At 43.4% G+C, this 27,640-nt stretch overlaps 2 protein-coding genes across 4 annotated transcripts in view; both read right to left on the bottom strand.

The window, feature by feature from the left end:
* Nucleotides 1–1,318: 1,318 nt before the first annotated feature.
* Nucleotides 1,319–23,385, bottom strand: LOC308586782 (interferon-induced protein 44-like). Of its 3 annotated transcripts, none has more exons than XM_081193845.1 (8): nucleotides 23,280–23,385; nucleotides 9,309–9,808; nucleotides 9,166–9,217; nucleotides 8,024–8,219; nucleotides 6,114–6,266; nucleotides 5,221–5,392; nucleotides 4,185–4,285; nucleotides 1,319–1,912 (listed from the first exon to the last, which is right to left on the bottom strand). In XM_081193845.1, exons 2-8 carry the CDS (start codon nucleotides 9,799–9,801, stop codon nucleotides 1,700–1,702), a joined length of 1,380 nt encoding a protein of 459 aa, XP_081049971.1. In that variant the 5' UTR covers nucleotides 9,802–9,808; nucleotides 23,280–23,385; the 3' UTR covers nucleotides 1,319–1,699. The 3 variants fall into 3 exon arrangements, with proteins under 3 accessions (XP_081049971.1, XP_081049972.1, XP_081049970.1); XM_081193846.1 differs by lacking the exon at nucleotides 23,280–23,385 and adding an exon at nucleotides 22,855–22,999; XM_081193844.1 differs by lacking the exon at nucleotides 23,280–23,385 and adding an exon at nucleotides 10,966–11,048.
* The window catches only part of LOC308586768 (interferon-induced protein 44-like), a 49,728-nt gene continuing 37,509 nt past the window's right edge, over nucleotides 15,422–27,640 (bottom strand). The window contains exons 2-9 of the mRNA XM_081193812.1: nucleotides 23,325–23,496; nucleotides 21,763–22,262; nucleotides 21,620–21,671; nucleotides 19,523–19,718; nucleotides 18,537–18,689; nucleotides 17,480–17,651; nucleotides 17,173–17,273; nucleotides 15,422–16,305 (exon numbers count right to left, since the gene is read on the bottom strand). Of these exons, the coding sequence (XP_081049938.1) occupies nucleotides 16,093–16,305; nucleotides 17,173–17,273; nucleotides 17,480–17,651; nucleotides 18,537–18,689; nucleotides 19,523–19,718; nucleotides 21,620–21,671; nucleotides 21,763–22,262; nucleotides 23,325–23,496 (1,559 nt within the window). The 3' untranslated portion in view covers nucleotides 15,422–16,092. The remainder of the gene's footprint in view (nucleotides 16,306–17,172; nucleotides 17,274–17,479; nucleotides 17,652–18,536; nucleotides 18,690–19,522; nucleotides 19,719–21,619; nucleotides 21,672–21,762; nucleotides 22,263–23,324; nucleotides 23,497–27,640) is intronic.

Below are 27,640 nucleotides of genomic sequence, written 5' to 3'. Positions count from 1 at the left end.
AGGCCCATCTTGTTTTGGTTACAGGATAACTAGAAATATATATCACTACCATTCCTAGCAGGGTTAAGGGCACAATTTTCTTGAAACCTATCCGAGGCTTTTGTGATTCCCACATTAAAAGCAAGCAGGTTTAGAATTTTCTATACATTTCAAAAACTGTTTTTTGTTCAAGGATCCTATTTCCCAAAGAGGTAAGAAGTTCCAGGCAGGATTTCTGGCAAACTCCCTTGTGAAGAAATAGTACTAGAGGCTATTGTGACTATCTCTTTCAAGGACAAATCAGATGTTTCTATCCATTACTGCAATCATTACTCATTTTATCCACAGCAAATGTAGGGTTTATGGAGCAGAACCTGTAAGAAAAATTACTTTGTCTGAACCCCCCTTTTTACTGTGAGCAAGTCTATCTATAGCTGTTAGACTTGTGGCTATATAAAGCACCCACGTTTAGAGACAGTGCAATTGCTGCTGAACAACAATTCCTGGGGAGTAGCAGTGGGGAGAAGCTTTTGCTTTCATGTCCTGTTTGTACATTTAAAACAGGACTGAAGCCCTAACAATTGGACATTCATGGTAGAGAGACATTTGTGGACAAAGAATATCCCTGGATGGTTAAGTCTATAGGGTTGCGGCACTCATCTTGTTTTCAGGCCAAGGGAGCCGGCGTTTGTCCAGAGACAGCTTTCTGGGTCATGTGGCCAGCATGACTATACCACTTCTAATGGAATGGGAACACCATGACAGAAGCCAGAGTGCACAGAAACCCTGTTTACCTTTCTTTCACAGCGGTACCTATTTATCTCCTTGCACTGGTGTGCTTTCACAATTCTAGGTTGGCAGGAGCTGGAGCAGAGCAATGGGAGCTCACTTCGTTGCGCAGATTCGAACCACCGATCTTCCGATCGGCAAGCCCAAGAGGTTCAGTGGTTTAGACCACAGCGCCACCCACATACCAAGTCACAAAGTCATAGCTGGAATGGTGTTCTCGCTAGGAATAAAGAATAAAAACACTTCCTGCAGTAAGGCACAAGGCACAGGCTAAACTCTCAGGAGCTGAGGACTACACATAGCAAAGGGCTGTAGGAAATCACCTCTTTTCCACAAGGCCGTCTCATTATTTCAGCATCAAGCCACTAAATTCAGTATGATTCAGAAGAGCACCTTATCTTTCTTAAATTGTCTATATTGTTCTCCACTAGAGGGCAAACTTGATCAGCATTTAAAAACAAGACCCTGAAGCAAGACAAATACTAATAACAGACTTCGCCTCTAATTGTAATGAACATTTTATAACAGGAAAAAAATCACACACAAAAAATAACGTTTGCAGAAATATTTTTTGTTCAGATTTCAAGTCTATGTTTTCCTCCTAAGTAAGTTAGGATCAAATTGTCTTACATTTGACTAACACCAGGTATTTTGGCAGGGTAAATTATTGTTCAGGAAATACCCCCTCACCCCAGTTATAGAGGAAATGCATGCCTTCTGATGCATTGGCAACAATTCCTACAGTGGCCCCCTCGGCCAATCTGAGAACTTGAGCTGGCTGATATGGGGAAATATATCTAAGTCCCAAGTTGCGCAGGTCTTTATAACTTTACATGTTTACTATGGTGGCATCTCTGGAACATGCACCCAAACACGTTCCTTTAAGTAGCAGATGTAAATGCACATGAAGGCAGCAATTCAGTCCTATATATCAAGGCTCAGCGTAACAATCCTTCGTGGAACGACTGACTGAAGGTTCGTCATCAAAGTCATCAAAGTAGTCTTCAGCTAAACGAAGCATCTGCCTCACTGCCATGAGTATCAGAATATCAACATCATTCCTCAGTTCCAGCTCCGAGGAATAATTTTTAACAGGAACTATATGAGACAGAGGGATGCCAAGTTTTGCTTCCATTAGCCGCATCTGTAAAGGAAATAAAATGTGATTTGTTACCAAGGGAACACTATTTTTATGCCCCTTTGGTTCCACCAGCTGACACAAGGCCACTGCTGGCCATATTAATTAATTACATTTTTATGCCCCGTATCTGTACACTGACCCCAAACAAACAAAAAATTCAGGGCCACTTACAAGAAAGAAGGTCCAGTCGATTTCCAGGTCCAACTGAAAAGTGTTGGTTTTTTGTTTGTTTGTTTAATGATATTTATTGAGAATTTAAAATTACAGAGAGAGAAAAAGAAAAAGGAAAAAAAAGAAAAAAAGGAATCAAACAATACAAGTCAATAAAAAGAAAAAAGAGAACAAAACACACAATACATCAAAACCAAAAACAAAAGCAAACAAAAAATTAAAAACAAATCCAATATTCCCAAATCTTTATCTTTCGTTAACTTGTTTCATAGACCTCACACCTCCCTTTTTTGTATTCTAGTTATTAATTATCACAGCAAATCCTTTCCATCTTTCACTATATTCTGTCATTAAATTGTCTTAATTTATTTTAGCCTTATCTTACCATAAAAAGCCCTAAAACTTAAAACTTATTTGTACATAACTCCTTATAGCATTTCTACTAAAGCCAAATAGTTTCATTCCAACATTTTTTCTAACACTCATTAATTTTACAATAATTCTCTAAATGAATTTTTAAACTTTCTTCCAATCTTCCTCCACCGTCTCTTCTTCCTGGTCTCGGGTTCTGTCAGTCCTTTCTATCCATTCCATATAGTCCATCAACCTGGTGACCTTCTGTCCGAGGCTCTTAACTCTCTTCCATGTCCCTTCTGCAGATCTTCTTCATATTTATACCTGCACTTTGTCTTCTGCTGATCTTATTCTTAATTTCCTTCCTTTATCACTGAGGAGTAGGTCTCGGGGAGACTCCAACCTAACAATGTCTTTATCCCTTCTCGACAGGTCAGCCCATTCTCCATAGTCAGCACTAAGATCCAAAAGGTAATTGGAGGCATGTTTCAAAGCCTCTTCAAAGTTAAAGGCCCCCACAACTCCAGACTCCCCCTGGCCCAAAACCAGATCCCTGAAGCCAAAACATCCCTGCATAGGGGGATCTATCCAACTTCCCATCTTCAAACCAGACGAGACTCCATCTCTCCAAATCTGACTTTCTCCAGATTCAGTCATCAAAAACAACAGCTTATGTTCCTGCTAGGCCGTAGCTCTCTCCACTTTTATTTCTTGATGTTCAACAGCAACCTCCTCCTTTGTCTTCTGCACAACTTGCCCTGTCAAAGCAGATTCCTGGGTCGGTTCCTGAGTGGTTTCTATATAGGTATTCACTGTTTGTCCAAAATCATTAACTGCAACAGTCATCAAATCCATCTTCTCATGTAGCTGTTCCAGTAAAGCGCTTGTTTTGCAAAAAGCGATCACTAAGGTTTCTTCTGCGCACATTCTTGTTCAAGGTCAATGTCTGGTTCTCACGATCTTTAATCTCTACAGCTGTAGAATTCCCCAGATCGACTCCAGCAACAGTTTCACAAGCTCCCTCTAGGGGAAACAATTTCTATTTGTAGCCTTCCTTTTGAAAGCAGATCCAGCAACTTAAAAGTATTGGTTTAATGCCCTATGACCTTTAATGCCCTAGACCAGGGTGAGCCTCTCTTTGACCCTCAGGATTTTCCTCAGGCCACACACCCTCCAAATAACAAACCTCAACAGCCCTGCTTTGCACATCTAGAGTGCAAAGATGTTATGACAGTTTTTCATAAAACAATGCAATAAAAAACAAACTAATCTAAACAGAAAGAGAAAGAAAAATGCAGTGTCATCCCTCAAAGGTAGCTCTTAAACCTAGTCTCACACAGAAAGGGATGGACCTTCCCAGCCTCTCAGCCTGGGACCTCTTCCCTTCCCTGCCTCTTACACAGGGAAGGAATCTACACACATATTAAAAAATGCTGTGAAAATGCTTTTTAAAAAAATGTTTTGAAAAATACAGCTCACTGTCGCCAGCTAGTGTCACATTGGTATATTGCACTTCACAACCCTTTTAAAATGTTTTATTTGCATCTGTGTAGCTGAGTCCAGGGACATTTATCAGCCACCCATTACCTTCAAGTGTATATTCTCATTAGCCCAGAGTAGAGGATATAAAAAACCCAATAAGTATGAGCAGAAGTAGAACAAAACAAGGAAAGAAAAAGTAACAGAAAGATAAAAATATTAAAGAAAAGCCTGACTAGCTTTAAAGATAGCTTTTAATTTAACAGTTTACCTGCTTCTGAACAGCCATGCTTTTGTATACGTATGATATATCTTCCTCAACAATAGGACAAATCTGATCCACTTTAGTCATTATAACAAGCTGTGGAACACCTGTAAGATTAGGTTATAAAAAAGGAGTACAATATATGTTTGTTTTTTTCATTTTGAATTGGGAATAGCCACCACAATTATTATTGTTTTTTTAGCAAAGAGCGAAGAACTATTTGAAGCCATTTTTTAGAATATGAAATAAGACAGCAACTACATTGTTCTTTTGGGGAAGACATTTACAGGTAGGGTGTCTTGTGCTTAAAGAGAAAATTGGTAGAGCTCATCTTTCCTGTGAATAATTCCTCTACATATTTGAAAGCTAATAGTTAAATCTCTAGGAATCAGTCCTTGTCTGGTAAAGCAAGTACAGTCATACCTCAGGTTACAGACGCTTCAGGTTGCGTTTTTACGGGTTACAGACACACCGAAACCCGGAAGTACTGGAACGGGTTATTTCTGGGTTTCGGCAGTTGCACATGCACAGAACCGCTAAATCGCACTTTGTGCATGTGCAGAAGCGCCGAATCGCAACCTGCGCATGCACAGACGCGGCGCTGCGGGTTGCAAACATGCCTCCCTCATGGATCAAGTTCGCAACCAGACTGTCCACTGTACAATGATCTAAGCCCTGGCTTATGAAGTCTCCTTCCAAGGGCCAATGGGCCACTGACAGACATCAAATAGGCAGAAGCGACAATCTGAAAATTCATCCAGTCAGGTATGCACAACTGCCTCCAACATATTCAGATAGCGGGACAATATGGTCTGCTTCTCATTGCTCCATAAAAAAGCTCTAATCATTTATCTTTGAGAAGGTGTGAGCTTTGAAGAGAAGTGTTAAATACTTCTCAGGAAACCATGATAAGAAGTTAATCAACTCACAATCAATGGTCAGTGTTTCCTACATAGCTGAGGGACCATTTCAGCAATCAGCCTGCACGGGCAATGAAACATTGGTATTGAGGTTGATCAAAACATAAATGTAAAATACTGACCAAAACTGTTCGCTTTTCGACGGATGTCTTTCAGTTTTTCTTCCAGCTTCTCAGGAAGGATCTCAACCTTGGACCCATCAATAATGAATGCAACACAATGAATCCGGTCTTTTGGAGAGGGGCACTTGATATAGTTTGGCATATTGGGGCTTATAACACAGGATGGATTGAACTGAAAAGGAAAGGGGTAATAGAAGAAAAAATATAGGATAGCTGCAATGGAATCAGATTCCTATAGGGTTGTGTGAGAGACATAGGGATGGATGAACCTACATACAAAAAGATGACAGTCCCCATGTAGCATGTAGTGCTCATGGAGCAGCCATCTTTGATATGTAAAGTGACAATTTGTGCATACCGAAAATGACATGTAGTCAGTTGCCGCCCCATTTTGAAAAGCATTTTTACCCAGTGTGGTGAGGGTGTAGTACCTGAATTAGTACTCTGGTATTCTCAATCTAGTACTGAGAATACCATTACAACAATCAATTTCCCAAAACTCAACCTTGTTCAGGCTGCTCAGCATGATAAGCTGATCTGTGAGATATTTCCCAAATGGTTTCAATATTTTTCTTACTCAGAAGAAGATGAGTTTTGATGGCATGGGCTGAAACTACCGTGGCTCCAAGGTGAGCCAAATCACATGATCAGCTTTCCCCAAAGACCAGTCTTCTAGCAACTGTGTTTCCAAGCCATGTCATGGATTTGTGGATGTAAATCAGTCCTTAGCCTAGCAAACCACTTGGGAAAATAAAGCTGTGCTTGCTGTGGTAATAATGGCAGACCACAGGAACTGTGATGTTTGCATTATAGAAGTAAATTAGAAATGAAAAGCAGAGGTTACTAAATGATAATCTCTCCATCTAAAATGAACAATAGAGGATGCATCTTACCGAGTAACGATCAGGAATATGGCCCTCCAATATGCTGCGCACGTCCTCAATGTCCAGACCAGCGTTGGGTTGAGCTTCAAGTCCCATGGTATCACAGAAAATGATTGGGAGTGGGGTTCTATCGCTTCCGCTTTTAAGTTGATAAGTCCTATACTGTTTTTTAAAAAATACAAATAACACCATATTGAAATCTATTCCTATCTGCTTTCCTTTCTGTTTTACATATGTAAATGACAAATTGCACCTACTAGTATATATACTAATTTACTGTAATTTTTGTGGCTCTGTATAAAACTACAAACTCCATTACACAAAAACAGGTTACGAAAGACAAGTTAAGTATGGGTTTCCGGTCACGTCACGAGTCAATGGCCGTAGCTCCTCGCTGCCCTCCATGGGCAGTGAGGAGGTTCAGGCAGAGGAAAGCCAGGATTTATGTGGCAAAAATACTAGCAATGTTCCCAGTGGAACATTGTTCCCAGTGGAAACGAAACCGTTCTTGACCTTAAGTGTGCTTTCGCTAATGGGGCTTCCCGCTGCTTCTGCACAATTTCCGTTCTCAGGTAAAGTTTGTAACCTGAGGTACTACTTCCGGGTTAGTGGACTTTGTAACTCAAAGTGTTTGTAATCCAAGGTGTTTGTAACCTGAGGTACCACTGTATCCTTTTTGGAGCTCTTCACTGCCAGCTTAGGATATCACCTCTGAATAATGTATCACCTACAAATTTTACCGTCACAGCAGTTGCCTCTAATGGCACATGGTTTGTTTCAAAATGCAGCCACAATTGCATAAATGCAGTTATTTCCACTCAATAAGCCTTATCTACAGGCTGCAGATTTAAAAGGCTTGTGAGGCATGAATTCTCTTTTCAAAATGGACATTCGTTATAGCTAGGATAAACAATATATTTTGAAACAATACATGCATTTGAAATATTGTTTGAAAAATACTGAATGCATTTTAACTTTTGCTTTAGCAGTGCAGAGCTACAGTGGTGCCTCGCAAGACGAAATTAATTCGTTCCGCAAGTTTTTTCTTCTTGCGAGTTTTTCGTCTTGCGATGCACGGTTTCCCATAGGAATACATTGAAAATCAATTAATGTGTTCCTATGGAAACCGCCTTCAGACCAGGTCCGGGGACAGTCTGTCCCCCGACCTCTTCTGAAGGCTGGGGGGGGGGACAAGGGCTTTTCTTCCCACCCCCAGCATTTTAAAAAACCCCGGGACAGCGGAGGACTTCTCCGCTGTCCGGGGCGATCTTAAAATGCTGGCGAGCCGTCCGCGCTGCCTTTCTCCGCTCTCCCGGGAAGGCAGGCAGGGGGGAGCAAAGACCTTCGCCCCCAGCCCGCCTTCAGAAGAGGTCCTGGACCTCTTCTGAAGGCAGGCGGGGGGCGAAAGTCTTTGCCCCCCCCCCGGCCTGCCTTCCAAAGCCGTCCGGGACAGCGGAGAAACGCGCTGCCTTTCTCCGCTCTCCCGGGAAGGCAGGCAGGGGGGAGCAAAGACTTTCGCCCCCCCGTCCGCCTTCAGAAGAGGTCCAGGACCTCTTCTGAAGGCGGGCGGGGGGCGAAAGTCTTTGCTCCCCCCCCCGCCTTCAAAAGCCGTCCGCGATAGCGGGAAGCGCTTTCCTGCTATCCCGGACTGCTTTTAAAATGCTGGCGGTGGGGAGCAAAGCCTTTCGGCCCCCGCCGGCCTTCCTGGACCTCTTCTGAAGGCCGGAGGGGGGGGAAAGGCTTTGCTCCCCACCACCAGCATTTAAAAGAGGTCCCCGGAGATTTCCCTATGGGCTTTCTTCTTGCGAAGCAAGCCCATAGGGAAATTCGTCTTGCGAAGCGCCTCCAAAACAGAAAACCCTTTCGTCTTGCGGGTTTTCCGTCTTGCGAGGCATTCGTCTTGCGAGGTACCACTGTACCTGCTTTGTCAGACTTGTGGAATCTGATCCTGCTGCAGCTTGACTTGACACGTAGCCTCGGAAAGTTGAATTCACAGAGTTGAAGAAACTGGACTTCCCTGCTCCAACTGGCCCAACGAGCAGAACCCGACACTGGGGCACAGCACCCAAGCAAGGTTTGTAAGTTCTTATTTCTTTCATCAGCGCTTCCCTTTTCCTGCCAAGGTAGCAAAATACATCCGTCTATTAACCATATTAGCTTAATCATATGTACATATATCCTGGTTATACAGTGTTAAAGTTGATAAGCAAAGCAACACTCTATTATGTTGAAGCCTTAGGGTTTTAATTGTGAATCAAATGAAGATAATGTGTACAAACCTTCTGAAATTTAGCACAGAGTACCTACATTTTTAGTGACCTAAACTGGACACATTTCAGACACAGCTGTTGAGAAATTGCTTAAATACCACCTCCGAAAGCATTTCTCTTTGGAGACTAATTTCTGCTGTTTACCACCATTTTTAGCCTACTGCCCAATACAATATCTTTCTTCCCTGCCTGATTCTCCTAAAATAAGAAAATGCAGACATCTTTCTACATTCCTTCATGAAGTGATCAGCTTTTAAACTAATCTCCACTGGTGGGGAGCTGCAGCTTGTGGGCCTCACTGGGCCTGGCAGCCTTCTCCATTTGACCTGCCAGGCCAGGTTAGCAGGAGCTAGGACAAAGCAACAGGAGATCACCCCATCGCACGGATTTGAACTGCTGACCTTACGATCAGCAAGATCATGAGGCTTAGTATAACGGTGTGCCTGAGATGATGGCTAGCCAAGGGAAGGAAATATAAGAAAGTGACACCTGTTAGAAGCAGGGGTTGGGAAACTCAGGCACAGAGGCCAAATGTGGTCCTCCATCTTACCTCTCAGAACTCTCCACAAGCCACACCCCTCACTTGGCCATCACTGGTTAAGTGCTTTAGCCCAGCTGTAATGTGCTCTTGAACTGCGGTAACTTTGAAACCACTTGAAAATTATATGGATTAAATTGTATATAAATGCCTTAAATAAATAAATAAATAAAACAATGCCACTGGCATGCCTAAATGGTGTGTGGGGTGGGGGGGAAATGGGGTGGGAGTGTTTCTCAAGTCAGTAACCTACTTAGCTGTCCATGTCATCTCCCGCCATGGTTTTTCCAAAACGCTACTCAGCCCTAAGGAGAAAATAAAATTTGATATCAGCAAGAGGACAAATCAACGGGTTTCAAAAAGTGAAATGACTTTTAAATGATTGTTTCAGCTCACCTTCAACTCGATATACTTCACATTCCAAAAGGACTTGGTCATTTCCATGTAGGTCTTCTGCACTGAGTGTGTAACTGTTAGTGTTAGCATTTGTGGTAACACTATTCTTGCTTTCTGACAGGAATACAAGTGTCTTAGCTCCAAATGTAGGACCATATGCACTATTGTCAAGGACAGCCTCAACAGCATTCTTGACTGGGAATTTTAGTATGCTGGGCTCCTGCTCTTTCCCTTTCAATCTAAACAGGAAAGCATTGTTATCAAACAGATATCTCCCAGCTGAAGCATAATTTTGTTCAGTAAAGCCTCCAAAGATATAGCCACTTGCATTGTATCCCACAACTACAGTTGGTCCCTGATTGTCGCATTTGTTATGAAATGCATTGACATTGTAGGTATGCAAACTTGCTTTATAGAGAAGGCTTAGATGTTGGCATCCCAAAATATCCAGCAGCGCCTTTCTCTCAGTTTTGGTCAATCGAGATTGGGCCATCTTTAATCTGAAAGAAATGAGATATAGTAGGAATATAAATATTTCTGGAATTAAGAACAGCCAAACCTAGGTAGCAGAAGGTCCCAAGTTCAATTTATAGCATCTCAAGACAGGTGTAGGCGATATCCCTGTCTGAAATTCAGAAACCCACTTCCAGCCAATGTAGGCCAGGACTGTGACGATTTGCTACAAGGTAGGCGAAAAACCAAGTGGCTGGTACCAATTTGCCAGTTGGATAAAAATTGGTCCATAGCAAGGTCAAGCACGAAGCAATGAACTAAAGGGAAAGGTGGGTGGGTGATCCGTTGAAACCCGGCAGCGCAATGAGGGGAGGGAGCTGCCGCAGCTGAATTTGAGCTGCTAAACCCCACCCCTGAGCCTCCCTTTGATTGGTAGGATGCCTGGGAAGCGCAGCGCGGCAGCAGTGACGGCAAGCAGGGGCTGGAACGCCCCTTGCAAAGCGCAGGAACAGCTCCCGATCACAGCTCCACCCCTCCGGGAGGAGGAGAGACTCTTTCAAACACATATGCCACATTTCTCTTCAAACCTCCACAGGGTAAATGTTAAGACTTCAGTCCTACAGCCCCACCCAAGACATGCTAGGAGCTGGGGAACAAGCTTTGACAATAAGAGCCTCATTTGATTCAACCTGCATAGATGTGTGCTGCTGGTCTGTGAACTGCAGCTGCGATACTTAGGGGGCTAGGCCCCATTGAACATGCCTGAGTAAGCATGGGGAGGAGGCTTGCTCTGCGCATGCCTTCAGCTTGCTGTATTAAATAAGCATCAGGTTTCATGGTGATCTGCAAATATAAAGCAGCTTTTCCCCATCTAACGGTTGAAAAACAGAAAGCACCACTAGATGGTGAAGAATAATATTTTTCTTTTCACATGGACAATACCAGCAGAGGCTTTCTGACTCCACCCAAGAGATTAACACGGCGCTTGTAGATAAAGTTAGAAAATTTCGGTGCCCTCCCAAAAGCTTCCCTTTCACTGAAGGATCGGATTCAGAAAATCTCTCACAAGCATACAAAGCAATTGTTAAGCTGAGCTGCTGAATCACCAAAAACCGTATGGAGCATCCAAGCAATCGTTAAAAAATCCCCATTCTATTTTAATAGCTGCATGTGGCAGGAAAATATCATCATGACATGATCTTACCAGTTTAGGGTAATTTTTTTTTCCTGTTTCCAGAGCTCTGTTTTACTTCAGATTGGAAGCCTGGGAGCGTCTGCAAACAAGCCTCTTCCCTCTGAGAAGCAGCTCGTGTCTGCAAGGGAGAAACGAAAGTGAAAGTGCAGAGGTGCTCAGGAAGCAGAAGCACGTGTTCTCAGGTTTCCTGGAGTCCGTGACTATGTAGGGGGAAATGCTCTTAGGGAGGAAGGTAGAACTAAAATAGAAATTTCTTGCAAGATACCTAACAGTAAGACAGAATCCTACATAAAGCTGAAATGACTGTGAGCATATGGGGAGGGGTGCAGGGGGTCTCAGTTTGTGCAAGAGCAAATGGCTCACATCCCTGAATCCAGGCTGCGGAGATCCTGCAAATGGGTGGGGATGAATGGCTGCTCTTGGCTGATAGAGGGCCTGGCTAATGCAGGGAAGAGTCTGCTTTCCTTTACCTTGTGCAAGAGAGCATGTCCTCCCTCAAAGAGGGACCTGGAGACTGGCCCTCTGGTTGTGGGTAGGTACATTGGTCAGCCATAACACCCAACTGGTAGGTCCCTCATTCCTGGGTTTAATCTGGCCAATAGGGTGCTGTCTAAACGGATTGGGGGACCTATAAATTCCTATGCACGTGACCCAGAGCTTCCTCTTTCGGCTCGTGCATCAGAGCACCCGCCCACCTCTCCCTATATTTAGGGTATTTTGCGATTGACCTTGCTATGCCATCATGTGTCGTCTGTCGTTGGGACAGAGGTATGGCAGGAATTTTCCCCACTTGACTGATTGGCTGTTGCCACTTGGGTTTCGCCTGCCACGTAGCAAATCGTCACAACTTGTAAGGTTGCAGATAGGCACTGGTTCAGGTGATAGGGATGGGGGATCAGTCTTGCCATCCGTATGTGAAGGGTATTCTATTAAAGGAATCCAGGTTTGGTCAACCTCCGAGAGGGAGTTGTGCCCGTGCCTGTGTCCAGGGGAACATCTGGGGAGTGGACATAGTCCGTTCCCAGGCTTTCCGCCTACCTCAGGTGTTCACCCTTGGCTGACCTATGTTAGAGCTCAGCAAGGGTTCAGGGAGCTGTTCGAACCAGAGCCTATGCAACCACTCACTTTCTGTAATCAATAATGTTGTGGCCTAAATTCTGCCAAAAACCCAAACTAAAATTTGAGTCAAATATGTTTTTATTTAGGGGGGAGGTCTCTGGGTCTGAACACGCAACAAATGGATGCATACCATATATCCTCAAACCTTACTTACTGCTGAACATGGCCTAGAGGTTGCAATGCTTGTAGTACCAGTACCGGAAAATGAGGCTGGTGTGTGTGAATGCGGGTGGAAAGAGTGTCATTTGTCTCTGAACCCTAATAATGTCTCTTGCTTGCCTGGATTTAGGATGGGGGTGAAACGTAGAAACTAGTCTTCTGTGCAATAGTAACAAGCTCCCTGCAGGTGTTTGATTTCTGGCCTGACTGCAACCAGGCCAGTCTTGCATTACAGATAGGTAGCCGTGTTGGTCTGCCATAGTCATAGATACCTGAAGAAGTGTGCATGCACACGAAAGCTCATACCAAGAACTAACTTAGTTGGTCTTTAAGGTGCTACTGGAAGGAATTTTTTTATTTAGTCTTGCATTAGTGTTCCTTTTGGGAATGAAGGAGTCATTCATCCCAATGAGCAAATAGATGTGTACCATATATCCTCAAACCTTACTTACAACAGGCCAGAGTGACTTCTCTTCATTACCAGGGCTTTTTTTTTTTAAAACCAGAACTCAGTTCTGACACCTCTCAGATGGGCTCCATTGCCATTTTAAGAGAACAAGGGAGTTGTTCATGGTGAGTTCCAGCACCTCTTTTTCTATAAAAATAGCACTGCTCATTAACGAAGTCAAAAAATAAAAAAGTTAAAGTTAAGGACTCCTGGATGGTTACGTCTATGGGGGTCTTGCTTTCAGAGACAGAGCACACAGAAACCTCGTTTACCTTCCTTTTGCAGCAGTACCTATTTCTCTACTTGCACTGGTGTGCTTTCGCAATGCTAGGTTGGCAGGAGCTGGGACAGAGCGATGGGAGCTCACTTCGTTGCGCAGATTCGAACTGCCAATATTCCGATCGGCAAGCCCAAGAGATTCAGTGGTTTAGACCACAGCGCCACCCACATCCCGAGTCACAAAGTCACACCTGGAATGCTGTTCTTGCTAGGAATAAAGAATAAAAACACTTCCTGCAGTAAGGCACAGGGCACAGGCTAAACTCTCAGGAGCTGAAGACTACACATAGCAAAGGGCTGTAGGAAATCCCCTCTTTTCCACAAGGCCATCTCATTATTTCAGCATCAAGCCACTAAATTCAATATGATTCAGAAAAGGGCCTTATCTTTCTTAAATTGTCTGTATTGTTCTCCACTAGAGGGCAAACCTGGTCAACATTTAAAAACAAAACCCTGAATCCAGACAAACACTAATAACAGACTTCACGTCTAATTGAAATGAACATTTTATAACAGAAGAAATCACACATATAAAAATAATGCTTTCAGAAATATTTTTGATCAGATTTCAGGTCTGTTTTCCTCCTAAAGTATGATCAAATTACAGTGGTACCTTGGTTCTCAAAGCACTTGGCTCCCAAAGAAATTGGCTCCCGAAAGCCGCAGACCTGGAAGTGTTCTGGTTTGCAAATGTTTTTCAGAAGCTGAACGTCTGACAGTTTCTGCTTGAGTGCAGGAAGCTCCTGCAGCCTATCTGAAGCCATGCCTTGGTTTTCGTGCAGTTTTGGGAGTCGAACAAATTCCCAGAACACATCAAATTTGAGAACCAAGGTACCACTGTATGTTACATTTGACTAACACCAGGTATTTCAGCAAGGTAAATTATTGTTCAGGAAATACCGCCTCACCCATTATAGAGGAAATGCATTCCTTCTGATGCACTGGCAACAATTCCTACTGTGGCACCCTCGGGCAATCTGATATGGCTGATCTGAGCTGGCTGATATGGGGAAATATATCTAGGTCCCAAACTGCGCAGGTCTTTATAACTTCACACGTTTTCCCTCAGTGTGACTTGGTTTTGCTACTGTGAACATGCCAACAGATGCTAATGGTAAACATCCAAAAGGATGAAATACCATTTCCTCATTGAACAGCTTAAAAAGACAGAGGAGCTCCCAACAAGCAACCATGATAGAAAACATTACTAGATGCTATTAGTGAAAAAAGCATTAAATATATGCTTTGACCATGGGTTATGCCAGCTACACATTCCTGTGCCCAGCCAAGACTACAGTGGCATCTCTGGAACATGGACCCCAAACGAGTTCCTTTAAGTAGCAGATGTGAATGCACTGTTGATATTTTCACCCCCTCCCATTGCAAGAATCTCCTGATCTGATGTTTTGAGAAAGGAGGGGGAGGAAACTGCTCTTCTACTCTTCCGCTTCTGACTGCCTGACTCTGTGTGTGGAGAGAGTCTTATCTATATAGTGACTAGATGGCTGAGTGGGAGATGTAACACTCATGCAAGCCAGTTCGTTAGTTTGTAGTAGCTATTAGAAATAAAAGAAGTTATGCTTCACAGCTCGCTTCCGCGTTATTTATACTTTGCTGAGTCTGGGGCTCACAATGCACAGTTGTGAGTCCAGTCGCCTGAGACCTGCTTTCCAGGATTGGGAGGTCTCTGAAAGTGCTCCAGTTGCCTAGCCCAGTCGGGGCAGAACCAGTTATTGATCCCAGTCGCTGACATCGGTTGAAAGGCGTACTGACATGCACATGAAGGCAGCAATTCAGTCCTAAACATCCCTACAGTTCTGAGACACAAAGGTTATTGAACTTGAACTGCTGCATTGCTGAGATTATTAAAGGTAAAGAGACCCCTGACCATTAGGTCCAGTCTTGGCCGACTCTGGAGTTGTGGCGCTCATCTCGCTTTATTGGCCAAGGGAGCCGGCGTACGGCTTCCGGGTCATGTGGCCAGCATGACTAAGCCGTTTCTGGCAAACCAGAGCAGCACACGGAAATGCCGTTTACCTTCCCGCTGGAGCGGTACCTATTTATCTACTTGCACTTTGACGTGCTTTCGAACTGCTAGGTTGGCAGGAGCAGGGACTGAGCAACGGGAGCTCACCCTGTCGGGGGGATTCGAACCGCCAACCTTCTGATTGGAAAGTTTAACCCACAGCACCACCCGCGTCCCGCTGAGATTATTAGCCAAGCAATTATTAGCATGCCCCCAATATGAGCAACAGTTTCAGAAAAATCTATCCACAGCAGCACTATGTGCTCTTACGGGGATAGTTCTTTTCCTGCGATTTACAGCAACAGGTTAACTGTCTACCCTTCCTTTCCCTTCTTCCTTTCCCCCTTTTCCACGATCCTCCTAGTTGAGTAAGGACTTCAGGGACCAGGGGTGGCATATTTTGCAGCTGGTAACTTCAGAATTCATTCATACACTGAGTTTCACATGCATTTATTTATTTGTTTTAAGGAAGCAGTGACATTAAAAAGATACAAAACACCTAAAATATTTCTCATCAACATGGAAGTCCATTTTATACCTCGTAATTTATTGATCTGGCATATCATGTGAGAATCATCAACCCCTGTATATAAGCCCCCCTCCCTAGTATCACGTCTATAACTTGAGGTTGCACCACTTTCTCAACTTTTCCAAGGCCTCTGGTTAATGGCTTAGTTACCCTCTTGCGCTTGCTCATAGCAAAACTGGTTTTCCTGGCAGCTGGTATTTTTTATTTCTCTTTCCCTTCAGATCACATCTCTAGTGCATACACCGATCTGGTTTGTAGCCTGGAGTCGCAGTGTAATGGACTTCGTGCAAGCTACCTACATAGTATTATTGTCTTAATTATTGTCTTATAATAGAAACAGAATTTTAGGTTTGGAAAGGATGTTGGAGGCCAAAAGAACATAAAAGCCTTGCAGCTCTACAGTTAGCCTGTCCATTAGCCACATACATACAGCAGGAGCAGCAGCGAGATACTGAGATTAGTATGTAAGCATGTTTCAAAACTGGAATGGCATCTCCCTAAATGGAGAATAAACTTGGTCACTTTTATTAAAAAGCTAAAGCATAAACTAGAATTCTAATGGGTTCAGTAAATATATCACGGCTCAGCATAACAATCCTTAATGGAACGATTGACCGGAGGTTCGTCATCACAGTCGTCAAGGTAGTCTTCAGCTAAACGAAGCATCTGCCTCACTGCCATGAGTATCAGGATATCAACATCATTCCTCAGTTCCAGCTCCGAGGAATAATTTTTAACAGGAACTATATGAGACAGAGGGATGCCAAGTTTTGCTTCCATTAGCCGCATCTGTAAAGGAAATAAAATGTGATTTGTTACCAAGGGAACACTATTTTTATGCCCCTTTGGTTCCACCAGCTGACACAAGGCCACTGCTAGCCATATTAATTAATTACATTTTTATGCCCCGTATCTGTACACTGACCCCAAACAAAAAAAAATTCAGGGCCACTTACAAGAAAGAAGGTCCAGTCGATTTCCAGGTCCAACTTAAAAGTGTTGGTTTAATGCCCTATGACCTTTAATGCCCTAGACCAGGGTGAGCCTCTCTTTGACCCTCAGGATTTTCCTCAGGCCACACACTCTCCAAATAACAAACCTCAACAGCCCTGCTTTGCACATCTAGAGTGCAAAGATGTTATGACAGTTTTTCATAATACAATGCAATAAAAAACAAACTAATCTAAACAGAAAGACAAATGCAGTGTCATCCCTCAAAGGTAGCTCTTAAACCTTGTCTCACACAGAAAGGGATGGACCTTCCCAGCCTCTCAGCCTGGGACCTCTTCCCTTCCCTGCCTCTCACACAGGGAAGGAGTCTGCACACATATTTAAAAATGTTGTGAGAATGCTTTTTAAAAAATGTTTTGAAAAATACAGCTCACTGTCGCCAGCTAGTGTCACTTTGGTATATTGCATTTTGCAAACCTTTTAAAATGTTTTATTGGCATCTGTGTAGCTGAGTCCAGGGACATTTATCAGCCAGCCATTACCTTCAAGTGTATATTCTCATTAGCCCAGAGTAGAGAATATAAAAAACCCAAGAAGTATGAGCAGAAGCAAAACAAAACAAGGAAAGAAAAAGTAACAGAAAGATTAAAATATTAAAGAAAAGCCTGACTAGCTTTAAAGATAGCTTTTAATTTAACAGTTTACCTGCTTCTGAACAGCCATGCTTTTGTATACGTATGATATATCTTCTTCAACAATAGGACAAATCTGATCCACTTTAGTCATTATAACAAGCTGTGGAACACCTGTAAGATTAGGTTATAAAAAAGGAGTACAATATATGTTTGTTTTTTTCATTTTGAATTGGGAATAGCCACCACAATTATTATTGTTGGTTTTTTTAGCAATGAGCAAAGAACTATTTGAAGCCATTTTTAAAAATATGAAATAAGATAGCAACTACATTGAGGTTGATCAAAACATAAATGTAAAATAAATTAAAAAGACTGACCAAAACTGTTCGCTTTTCGACGGATGTCTTTCAGTTTTTCTTCCAGCTTCTCAGGGAGGATCTCAACCTTGGACCCATCAATAATGAAAGCAACACAATGAATCCGGTCTTTTGGAGAGGGGCACTTGATATAGTTTGGCATATTGGGGCTCATAACACAGGATGGATTGAACTGAAAAGGAAAAGGGTAATACTAGAAGAAAAAATATAGGATAGCTACAACGGAATCAGATTCCTATAGGGTTGTGTGAGAGACATAGAGATGGATGAACCTGACAGCCCCCACGTAGTACTCATGGAGCAGCCATCTTTGATATGTAAAGTGACCATTTGTGCATACAAGTACACGGAAAATGACATGTAGTCAGTTGCCGCCCCATTTTGAAAAGCATTTTTACCCAGTGTGGTGAGGGTGTAGTACCTGAATTAGTACTCTGGTGTTCTCAGTCTAGTACTGAGGAGACCATTACAACAAGCAATTTCCCAAATTCTCCTCCAAGGGCTTTTCCACATTTCCTTTCTTCCACTGATTCCCCGTACCGCTCTCCCCCGTGGGGGAGGGGGACTGCTCTTTGGTGGTCAGAGAGCGCAAATGGCTATTTGGGTTTTCCCAAAGAGAGAGGTCTAACATGCACATCCAATCAATTGAGGGAAAACTAAAAACACAACCATGTTCAGGCTGCTCAGCATGATAAGCTGATCTGTGAGATATTTCCCAAATGGTTTCAATATTTTTCTTACTCAGAAGAAGATGAGTTTTGAGGGCATGGGCTGAAACTACCATGGCTCCAAGGTGAGCCAAATCACATGATCAGCTTTCCCCAAGGACCAGTCTTCTAGCAACTGTGTTTCCAAGCCATGTCATGGATTTGTGGATGTAAATCAGTCCTTAGCCTGGCAAACCACTTGGGAAAATAAAACTGCGCTTGCTGGGGTTATAATGGTGGACCACAGGAACTGTGATGTTTGCATTATAGAAGTAAATTAGAAATGAAAAGCAGAGGTTCCTAAATGATAATCTCTCCATCTAAAATGAACAATAGAGGATGCATCTTACCGAGTACCGATCAGGAATATGGCCCTCCAATATGCTGCGCACATCCTCAATGTCCAGACCAGCATTGGGTTGAGCTTCAAGTCCCATGGTATCACAGAAGATGATCGGGAGTGGGGTTCTACCGCTTCCGCTTTTAAGATGGTAAGTCCTATACTATTTTTAAAAAAATGCAAATAACACCATATTGAAATCTATTCCTATCTGCTTTCCTTTCTATTTTACATATGTAAATGACAAATTTCACCTACTAGTATATATGCCATCTACTGTATTTCACCTAATAGTATATATAATATCTACTGTAATTTTTGTGGCTCTGTATAAAACCACAAAAGTTCCATTATACAAGAAACAGGTTAGAAAGGCAAGTTAAGTATGGTCACATCACGAGTCAATGGCGGTAGCTCCTCGCTGCCTTCCGTGGGCAGCGAAGAGGTTCAGGCAGAGGAAAGCCAGGATTTATGTGGCAAAAATCCTAGCAATGTTCCCCAGTGGGATCTGGAGAACTCACTGCATCCTGCTGTGCCAAGCAAGCCCGTATCTGGATGTGTGTCCCTGCCATGGACGAGCCTCCGTCTCCGGCGTTATTTGGTTCCTCTATAATTTGGATAATTGTCATTAATCAAGAGGCGCTTCTGTGCCGACATATGCTTATGGGCTACAATCAGTCAGCTGCCAAAAGGACTGGGCTTGGCTCTTTGAAGGTATCTGAATGTTTCCTTTGCAGCTTGAAAACCCTTACAACAGCCGGGAAAGGAAGACAAGGTGTTTTGTGCTTTCTATGGTTTTCAAATGGTCTCCTGGCAAGGGCTGATGGGAGTTGTAGTCTAGTAACCCTAGTTGAAGTACATATTGAATCTCATGTATCATTTTGTTGCCATTAGTTATTGGCCAACGTGTTTGGAAATACAGCGGTACCTCGGTTTACGAACTTAATACGTTCTGGAGGCCCGTCCTTAACTTTTGCTTTATCAGTGCAGAGCTACCTGCTTTGTCAGACTTGTGGAATCTGATCCTGCTGCAGCTTGACTTGACACGTAGCCTCGGAAAGTTGAATTCACAGAGTTGAAGAAACTGGACTTCCCTGCTCCAACTGGCCCAACGAGCAGAACCCGACACTGGGGCACAGCACTCAAGCAAGGTTTGTAAGTTCTTATTTCTTTCATCAGTGCTTCCCTTTTCCTGCCAAGGTAGCAAAATACATCCGTCTATTAACCATATTAGCGTAATCATATATACATATATCCCGGATTATACAGTGTTAAAGTTGATAAGCAAAGCAATACTCTATTATGTTGAAGCCTGAGGGTTTAATTGTAAATCAAATGAAGATAATGTGTACAAACCTTCTGAAATTTAGCACAGAGTACCTACATGTTTAGTGACCTAAACTGGCCACATTTCAGACACAGCTGTTGAGAAATTGCTTAAATACCACCTCCAAAATAATTTCTCTTTGGAGACTCATTTCTGCTGTTTACCACCATTTTTAGCCTACTGCCCCATACAATATCTTCCTTCCCTGCCTGATTCTCCTAAAATAAGAAAATGCAGACATCTTTCTACATCCCTTCACGAAGTGATCAGCTTTTAAACTTATCTCCACTGGTGGGGAGCTGCAGCTTCTGGGCCTCACTGGGCCTGGCAGCCTTCTCCATTTGACCTGCCAGGCCATTAGGTCCATGTTACACCAACCTTCCCATCATCTGACATTATCTGAGGCCAAGGTAAAGCTGTAGCCTCAAATAGCATGGTGCATGCTTCTGTTTATTCCCCAGTGCTCCGTGATAGCCCACAGATGACTTTAGTTTAGCACGGTAGACTCCAGTGCACTGCCAAATCATTTCATACTGGGTCGTGCTTTTGCAATATCAATAGATTCTATTTTGATGTTAATGGAGTCACTTTGAAATCAATCATTAATTTTATTTCTAGCAGAGACTTTTGAAAGGGGCCTGTCGGACCCCAGCAGCATAGTGATAACGTTAAAATAAACGATGTGCAAGGGTTAAGGATGCTATTCTACATCCACAATGAATGAAACGGGATTTCTTTGTACACTGACTTTAAGGCTGCCCTGTAACTCTTCTTTTAGACTGCAACTCTGCTTTTAGACTGAAGGGGGTGTTTCAAAACCACAACTTTAGGTCACCCTGAGATGGTAAGGTAAAGGACCCCTGGATGGTTAAGTCCAGTTGAGTTCAACTATGGGGAGCAGCACTCATCTCCGCTTTCAGGCCAAGGGAGCCAGCATCTGTCCGTAGAGAGTTTTTTTCCAGGTCAGGTGGCCAGTTTCTGGTACACAGGACACCATGACGAGTGCCAGAGTGCACAAAAATGCCATTTACCTTCCCACTGCAATGGTATCTATTTATCTGCTCGTGCTGTTGTGCTTTCAAACTGCTAGGTGGCAGGAGCTGGGACAAAGCAACAGGAGATCACCCCATCGCACAGATTCCAACTACTGACCTTATGATCAGCAAGCCCAAGAGGCTCAGTGGTTTAGACCCTGTACCTGAGAGGATGACCAGCCAAGGGAAGAAAAGATAAGAAAGTGACACCTGTTAGAAGCAGGGGTTGGGAAACTCAGGTGCCAAGGCCAAATGTGGTCCTCCAGGCCTCCATCTTACCCCTCAGAACTCTCCACAAGCCACACCCCTCACTTGGCCCTCACTGGACAAGTGCTTTAGCCCAGCTGTAATGTGCCCTTGAACTGGGGTAACTTTGAAACCACTTGGAAACGATAGGGATTAAGTTGTTACACTGGTACCTCGGATTACAGACACTTCAGGTTACAGACGCTTCAGGTTACAGACTCTGCTAACCCAGAAATAGTATCTCGGGTTAAGAACTTTACGTCAGGATGAAAACAGAAATTAGGTGGCGGCGGCAGCAGGAGGCCCCATTAGCTAAAGTGGTACCTCAGGTTAAGAACAGTTTCAGGTTAAGAACGGACCTCCGGAACAAATTAAGTTCTTAACCCGAGGTACCACTGTAAATGAAACAATGCCACTGGCTTGCCTAAATGGTGTGTGGGGTGGGGGGGAAATGGGGTGGGAGTGTTTCTCGAGTCAGTAACCTACTCAGCTGTCCATGTCATCTCCCGCCATGGTTTTTCCAAAATGCTACTCAGCCCTAAGGAGAAAATAAAATTTGATATCAGCAAGAGGGCAAATCAACAGGTTTCAAAAAGTGAAATGACTTTTAAATGATTGTTTCAGCTCACCTTCAACTCGATATACTTCACATTCCAAAAGGACTTGGTCATTTCCATGGAGGTCTTCTGCACTGAGTGTGTAACTGTTAGTGTTAGCATCTGTGGTAACACTATTCTTGCTTTCTGACAGGAATACAAGTGTGTTAGCTCCAAAAGTAGGACCATATGCACTATTGTCAAGGACAGCCTCAACAGCATTCTTGACTGGGAATTTTAGTATGCTGGGCTCCTGCCCTTTCCCTTTCAATCTAAACAGGAAAGCATTGTTATCAAATAGGTATTTCCCAGCTGAAGCATAACTCTGTTCAGTAAAGCCTCCAAAGATATAGCCACTTGCATTGTATCCCACAACTACAGTTGGGCCCTGACTGTCGCATTTGTAATGAAATGCATTGGCATTGTAGGTATGCAAACTTGCTTTATAGAGAAGGCTTAGATGTTGGCATCCCAAAATATCCAGCAGCGCCTTTCTCTCAGTTTTGGTCAATCGAGATGAGGCCATCTTTAATCTGAAAGAAATGAGATATAGTAGGAATATAAATATTTCTGGAATTGGGAACAGCCAAGCTAGGTGGCCGAAGGTCCCAAGTGCAATTTCAGGCATCTCAAGACATGCTTAGGAGATATCCTTGTCTGAAATTCAGAAACCCACTTCCAGCCAATGTAGGCCAGGACTGGGGAACCTCTTGTCCAGACATGTTCCTCTAAGCCTCCCATGTTGCTCATGAGACCATTTTCATAAAGCAATCCCTACCTGCCCCGTATGACATCAGATGTGGAGCAGAAAAGGCAGCATTTCAGAGGAACAATTGGGAGCATACAGTTTTGATGGAGCAAGTCATGCTTCCACATACCCATCAACGGATGGGCAGCATGCTGGAATCAAGACTTTCAAACACATATGCCACATTTCTCTTTCAAACCTCCACAGCGTAAATGTTAAGAAGACTTCAATCCTACAGCCCCACCCAAGACATGCTAGGAGCTGGAGAACAAGCTTTGACAATAAGAGCCTCATTTGATTCAACCTGCACAGATTTGTGCTGCTGGTCTGTGAACTGCAGCTGTGGTACTTAGGGGGCTAGGCCCCATTGAACACACCTGAGTAAGCATGGGGAGGCGGCTTGTTCTGTGCGTGCCTTCAGCTTGCTGTATTAAATAAGCATCAGGTTTCATGGTGATCTGCAAATATAAAGCAGCTTTCCCCCATCTAACGGTTGAAAAAACAGGAAGCACCACTAGATGGCGAAGAATAATATTTTTCTTTTCACATGGGACAATGCCAGCCGAGGCTTTCTGACTCCACCCAAGAGATTAACACGGCGCTTGTAGATAAAGTTAGCAAATTTCGGTGCCCTCCCGAAAGCTTCCCTTTCACTGAAGGATCAGATTCAGAAAATCTCTCACAAACATACACGCAAAGCAATGAGCTGCTGAATCACAAAAAGCAGTATGGAGCAGCCAAGTCCCCATTCTATTTTAATAGCTGCATGTGGCAGGAAAATATCATCATGACATGATCTTACCAGCTTAGGGGAAATTTTTTTCCTGTGTCCAGAGCTCTGTTTTACCTCAGATTAGAAGCCCGGGAGCAAACAAGCCTCCTCCCTCCGAGAAGCAGCTCGCGTCGGCAATTGGAAAACGAAAGTGGAAGTTCAGTGGTGCTCAAGGTCAGTAACACGTGTTCTCGGGTTTCCTGGAGTCCGTGACAAGGGGGAAATCCTCTTGGGGAGGAAGATAGAACTAGAAAAGAAATTTCATGCAAGATATCTGACAGTAAGACAGAATCCTACACAAAGAGTAAGACAGAATCCTACACAAATGACTGTGAGCATATGCAGTGGGTCTCAGCTTGACCCTGAATGGCTTCGTGTCCCTGAATGCAGGCTGCGGTGATCCTGCAAGGAGAAAGAGCAACTAGGTGTTTGGGCAGCAATGCAAATGGGTGGGGATGAATGGCTGCTCTTGACTGATAGAGGGTCTGGCTAATGCAGGGAAGAGTCTGCTTTCCCTTAGTCTGGGGGAAAGAAGAGTGTTGGAGCAAAGCAGTCCTACAGATGCCACATTCACATGAGAGGCAGAGAGAGGGAAAGGATCACATCAGTTGTATCCAAAACTCCCCCTTTCTTACATGTGTGGGGCACTCCATCCTGGCAGCCCAGTCAGCGGTGGGCCTGTGTGTAGGGACAGGCAAATCTGTCAATTTCAGTTCCATGCAAATGCAGGTTAGAGTTGTTTTCAAATAAATAAATAGATGGAATTTGACTGCATTTTTGATGTTGAAAAAACTATCGATAAAATTAGGGTATGGTGTGTTATGCTTCCTCCTCCACCCTGGAACAGTCAGAACTAAATCCAGTTTAAATTCACCAATTTGTAACTATGAATTAGAGCACTTCTTTTACAGCAGAAGTGGGGGGGGGGTTCATCTTATTAGAGCGTCCCCATGTTAATCTGTAAAACGTTGGGTGGTCTGTTCCTTATGATTTTGGCCCTGCCGTCGCCCTTGCCCGCTGCTGATGTCAGCCCCTGAGATAATGCAGCCTTCAACAGAAAAAAGGTTGCCCACACCAGCTTCCACAGCTGCATGACAGACAGAAAACCAACAGGTGGAGCCCTCCACATTTCTGCAGCTTTACAGTTGGTGGTGACAGTCCAACCATACCAGGGTTAATGTTTTCCATTGGTCATTATTGGGATTCATGCAACTGAAATCAGCACAAGAATAGTATAGTCTAATTCTCTTTTCCTATAGTACTTGGGTGATAAGCGTAGTCAAATATTAGAACCAGACATCAGGGATGATGTGCAACCCTTTTAAAATGAACCACCACCTGGAGGACTTCCGGGTTGGCGCCATCGCCGAATGGCGGACTCCCTCCGAGCTCCGGAGGGAGCCTGCTCGGCAGGGATTGGGTCCTACCGCGCCAGCGACGCGGGGACCCTCAAAAACCACAGGCACGGAGCCCGTGGACATGGTTGACTCGGCGGGCACCGTTAGCGCCCCCCCGACCCGCGAAGGAGCCTTTTTAAAGGCTGCGGAGCGGGGGATGGGGGTGGCGTGGTGCTATGAGTCCTCTGCTTTCCCTGCCGAGCGAAGCCGCATGCCATTCGACGGAGAGCGCTGACTTCTTCTATTGAAAATTTGGACTATAAACAACAACCCGTGAGTAATTTGGAAACTGGACTTAAAAGGAGAATTTATTTTTTTTTCGGATTCGGCACAAGCGGGGGAGATCCAAAAAGGAAGTCAGTCTCCCCCCTATTGTAGACATTTTAAAACAAGGATTTGGCAACTAAGGTCGAGAAAGGAGCTTGCTTCTGTTTATTGATAAAAATTATTAATTCCACGATGGGAAATTATAAGAACTGTGCTGGAGGAGAAGAGTGGATGGTGAGAGTGAAAGTGCAACCCCCCCCGGGAACCGGGGCAATCCGCGAGAGAGCCTGGCAAAGAGAGACAGAGACTTTGACGGCTGTCAAAGTAGCTGTCAAAGTTGGAGAATATAAAGAGGACTTTGCTATGAGGACTTTGCTGGTTAGTTTTGTTACAATTTGGATATAAATTGTCGAAAATAAGGAATAACAATTTGACTTTTGGATTTGAGGAAACAAAGTTACTATAATCCCCCTAGAGGGGTTTTGGGACATTACAAGAACGGTCGTAAGTGGAAAAATACTCTTGGAATCGCACAGGACTTGTTATCTTCTGGGAAAGCTGCAAAAACGAAACAGTATTTTGTCTACAGAGGCGTTTATATTAAAGGAGACAATAGAATCATCTATTGAAGAATGGAAGGGACTGGACGCAAGTTTTTGTTCCTGAACTAACAACAACCCCTGTAGAGGTATCAAATTTTTGAATTAGAATGTTTTTGCAGCGGAACAGGAAAAGAAACCTGAGAAAGTGAGAAAAAAGAACAAAGGACTGATGACGACTTGGAAAGAACAAAGGAGGAGCCATATTATTGTGAAAGACCAAGGAAAACTAAAGGCCTGTCAGGGGCCTCTTTAAGACTGGGCTTCTGAAGTTAAACATTATTAAAAAAAAAACAAAAAAAACGGCAAGGTGGAACTGGGGGGGGGGGGACCGGCTATGGACATGAGATCTCCAGGCTGACAGTAGATGGACTGATGGACATGGGGAATCGAAACTGGGGAAGGGTGGGGGGAGATCTGGAATCCAAAGGGTGTACAACTATTTTTTGAATCTTTTTATATTTTTTACCTTGCTTGGACGTGTTTATCAAAAAAAGGGAATTCGTGGAAGGAAATTGGGGTGGACCTTGGGGGAAAAACTTTCTTTTAATAATGAGGGATGGTGGAATGTAAAGGGAAAGTGGTTATATAACTAAATTGAATAGTGGGTTAAACAAAATAAGTTTTAAATTGGGAGTAAGAACTTGTGGAACCAAATTAATGAAAGGGGAATACAATAGGGAGGGGGAGGGGGGAGTCCTGGAAAGATGTTAATGAAAGTAAGGCTTTAATTGTAAAGGTTTATTTTTTCTTTTTCTTTTGTTTTTTTCTTTTTTGAGTTTTGGAAACTTCAATAAATATGATTTTTTTAAAAAAATGAACCACCACCTGATAAATAGCTGATAAATAGATAAAACAGGAAGTCCAAGTACAAAGCAACGATTGTGTGAAATTCAACAGCATGTGTGCGTTTTAGCTATAGTTCTGTATATATAGCTAAGTTTACAATAAAAGTTTAGAATATTTGAAGGCCAATGCATGCTACACCAATAAAGAGTGTTATGTTGCATTTTGATGTTTTCTTGCTCTCTTACATTTTTTCTTGGGTACAGAACATCATGCATTTCTCAAATCTTCAGCTTTCATTTACTTGTTCAGATGTCTTTGTTTGGAGCTAAGCACTGAGCCATCTCTGCTTCCTCTCCTTATGAAGTTCTCAAGCTTATTCATTATTTTTGAGATTATATATATATACACACACACACACACACACACACACACACACACACACTATAGGTGAGTCAAGGTAAAAGTCATACAAAGCTTCTCCCCACAAAATATAATAAGCAGAGACAGCATGTTCTTGTTCCGTGAACATATATCATCAGAACATTCAGGAATCATAGCCTCTAGTCCATGGATCAGTTAATCATACATCTTTTTCTGGGAGTTATTACTCCTATTACAAAGGAGGCATGCCGAAAGAACAAAAGAGCTATTCTTTGCAGGCTTGTGCAAAACAGTTACACCATTGTTCAGGTGTACTTCAAGCATTGCGAGTTTGCTAGTTATTTTCTCGGCTCTGTGGCAGTAATCAAAACTGAACTTGCATTACCCATTGGAAAGAAATGGTAGGTGCACCAATTTATTCCTCTGTACCTTTTCTCCCTCCTCACATAATCTCTGCTCGATAAATAGTTGTTCTTATGGCAACTGAGTGTGCTCCAGATCACGTATTTCATCATGCATATAACGGGGTATCTACACCACTCGGAAGTAACTAGGAGGAGAGGGAACGCCTGTGAATTTCTTTCAACTCATCGAGAGGCTTTACAACAAAGGGTTTCCTGAATTGTGGTGCCACCGCTAGGAAAGGGACTGGCTCACATGAAAGAGAATGAGAGGACACAGCTCCTCCCTCCACAGCTGATCCAAGTTCTGGTGTTGTTGGCCAGCAGGGTTGCTGGTGGCGGCGGTGGGGAGAGAAGGTGGGGGTCAAGAGCAAAAACCAACATGAGATCACACTGCAAAATCTCATGAGACCCACCTTTTCAAGTCCACTTTGGAGCAGACACAGTATTGTGGCAACAGCCCTTGCTTGCAATCATTCAAAGCCATAATAACAGATTCAGTTGTACTTTGCCCTCTGCAATGCAAGAGGAAGATACCTGGAATAAGTTTCCCGTAA

The sequence above is a fragment of the Podarcis bocagei genome (assembly GCF_964188305.1).
Source record: "Podarcis bocagei genome assembly, chromosome: 5".
Classification (NCBI taxonomy): domain Eukaryota; kingdom Metazoa; phylum Chordata; class Lepidosauria; order Squamata; family Lacertidae; genus Podarcis; species Podarcis bocagei.
Note: the sequence above shows the minus strand (reverse complement) of the source record. Positions and strands in the feature narration are given on the sequence as shown.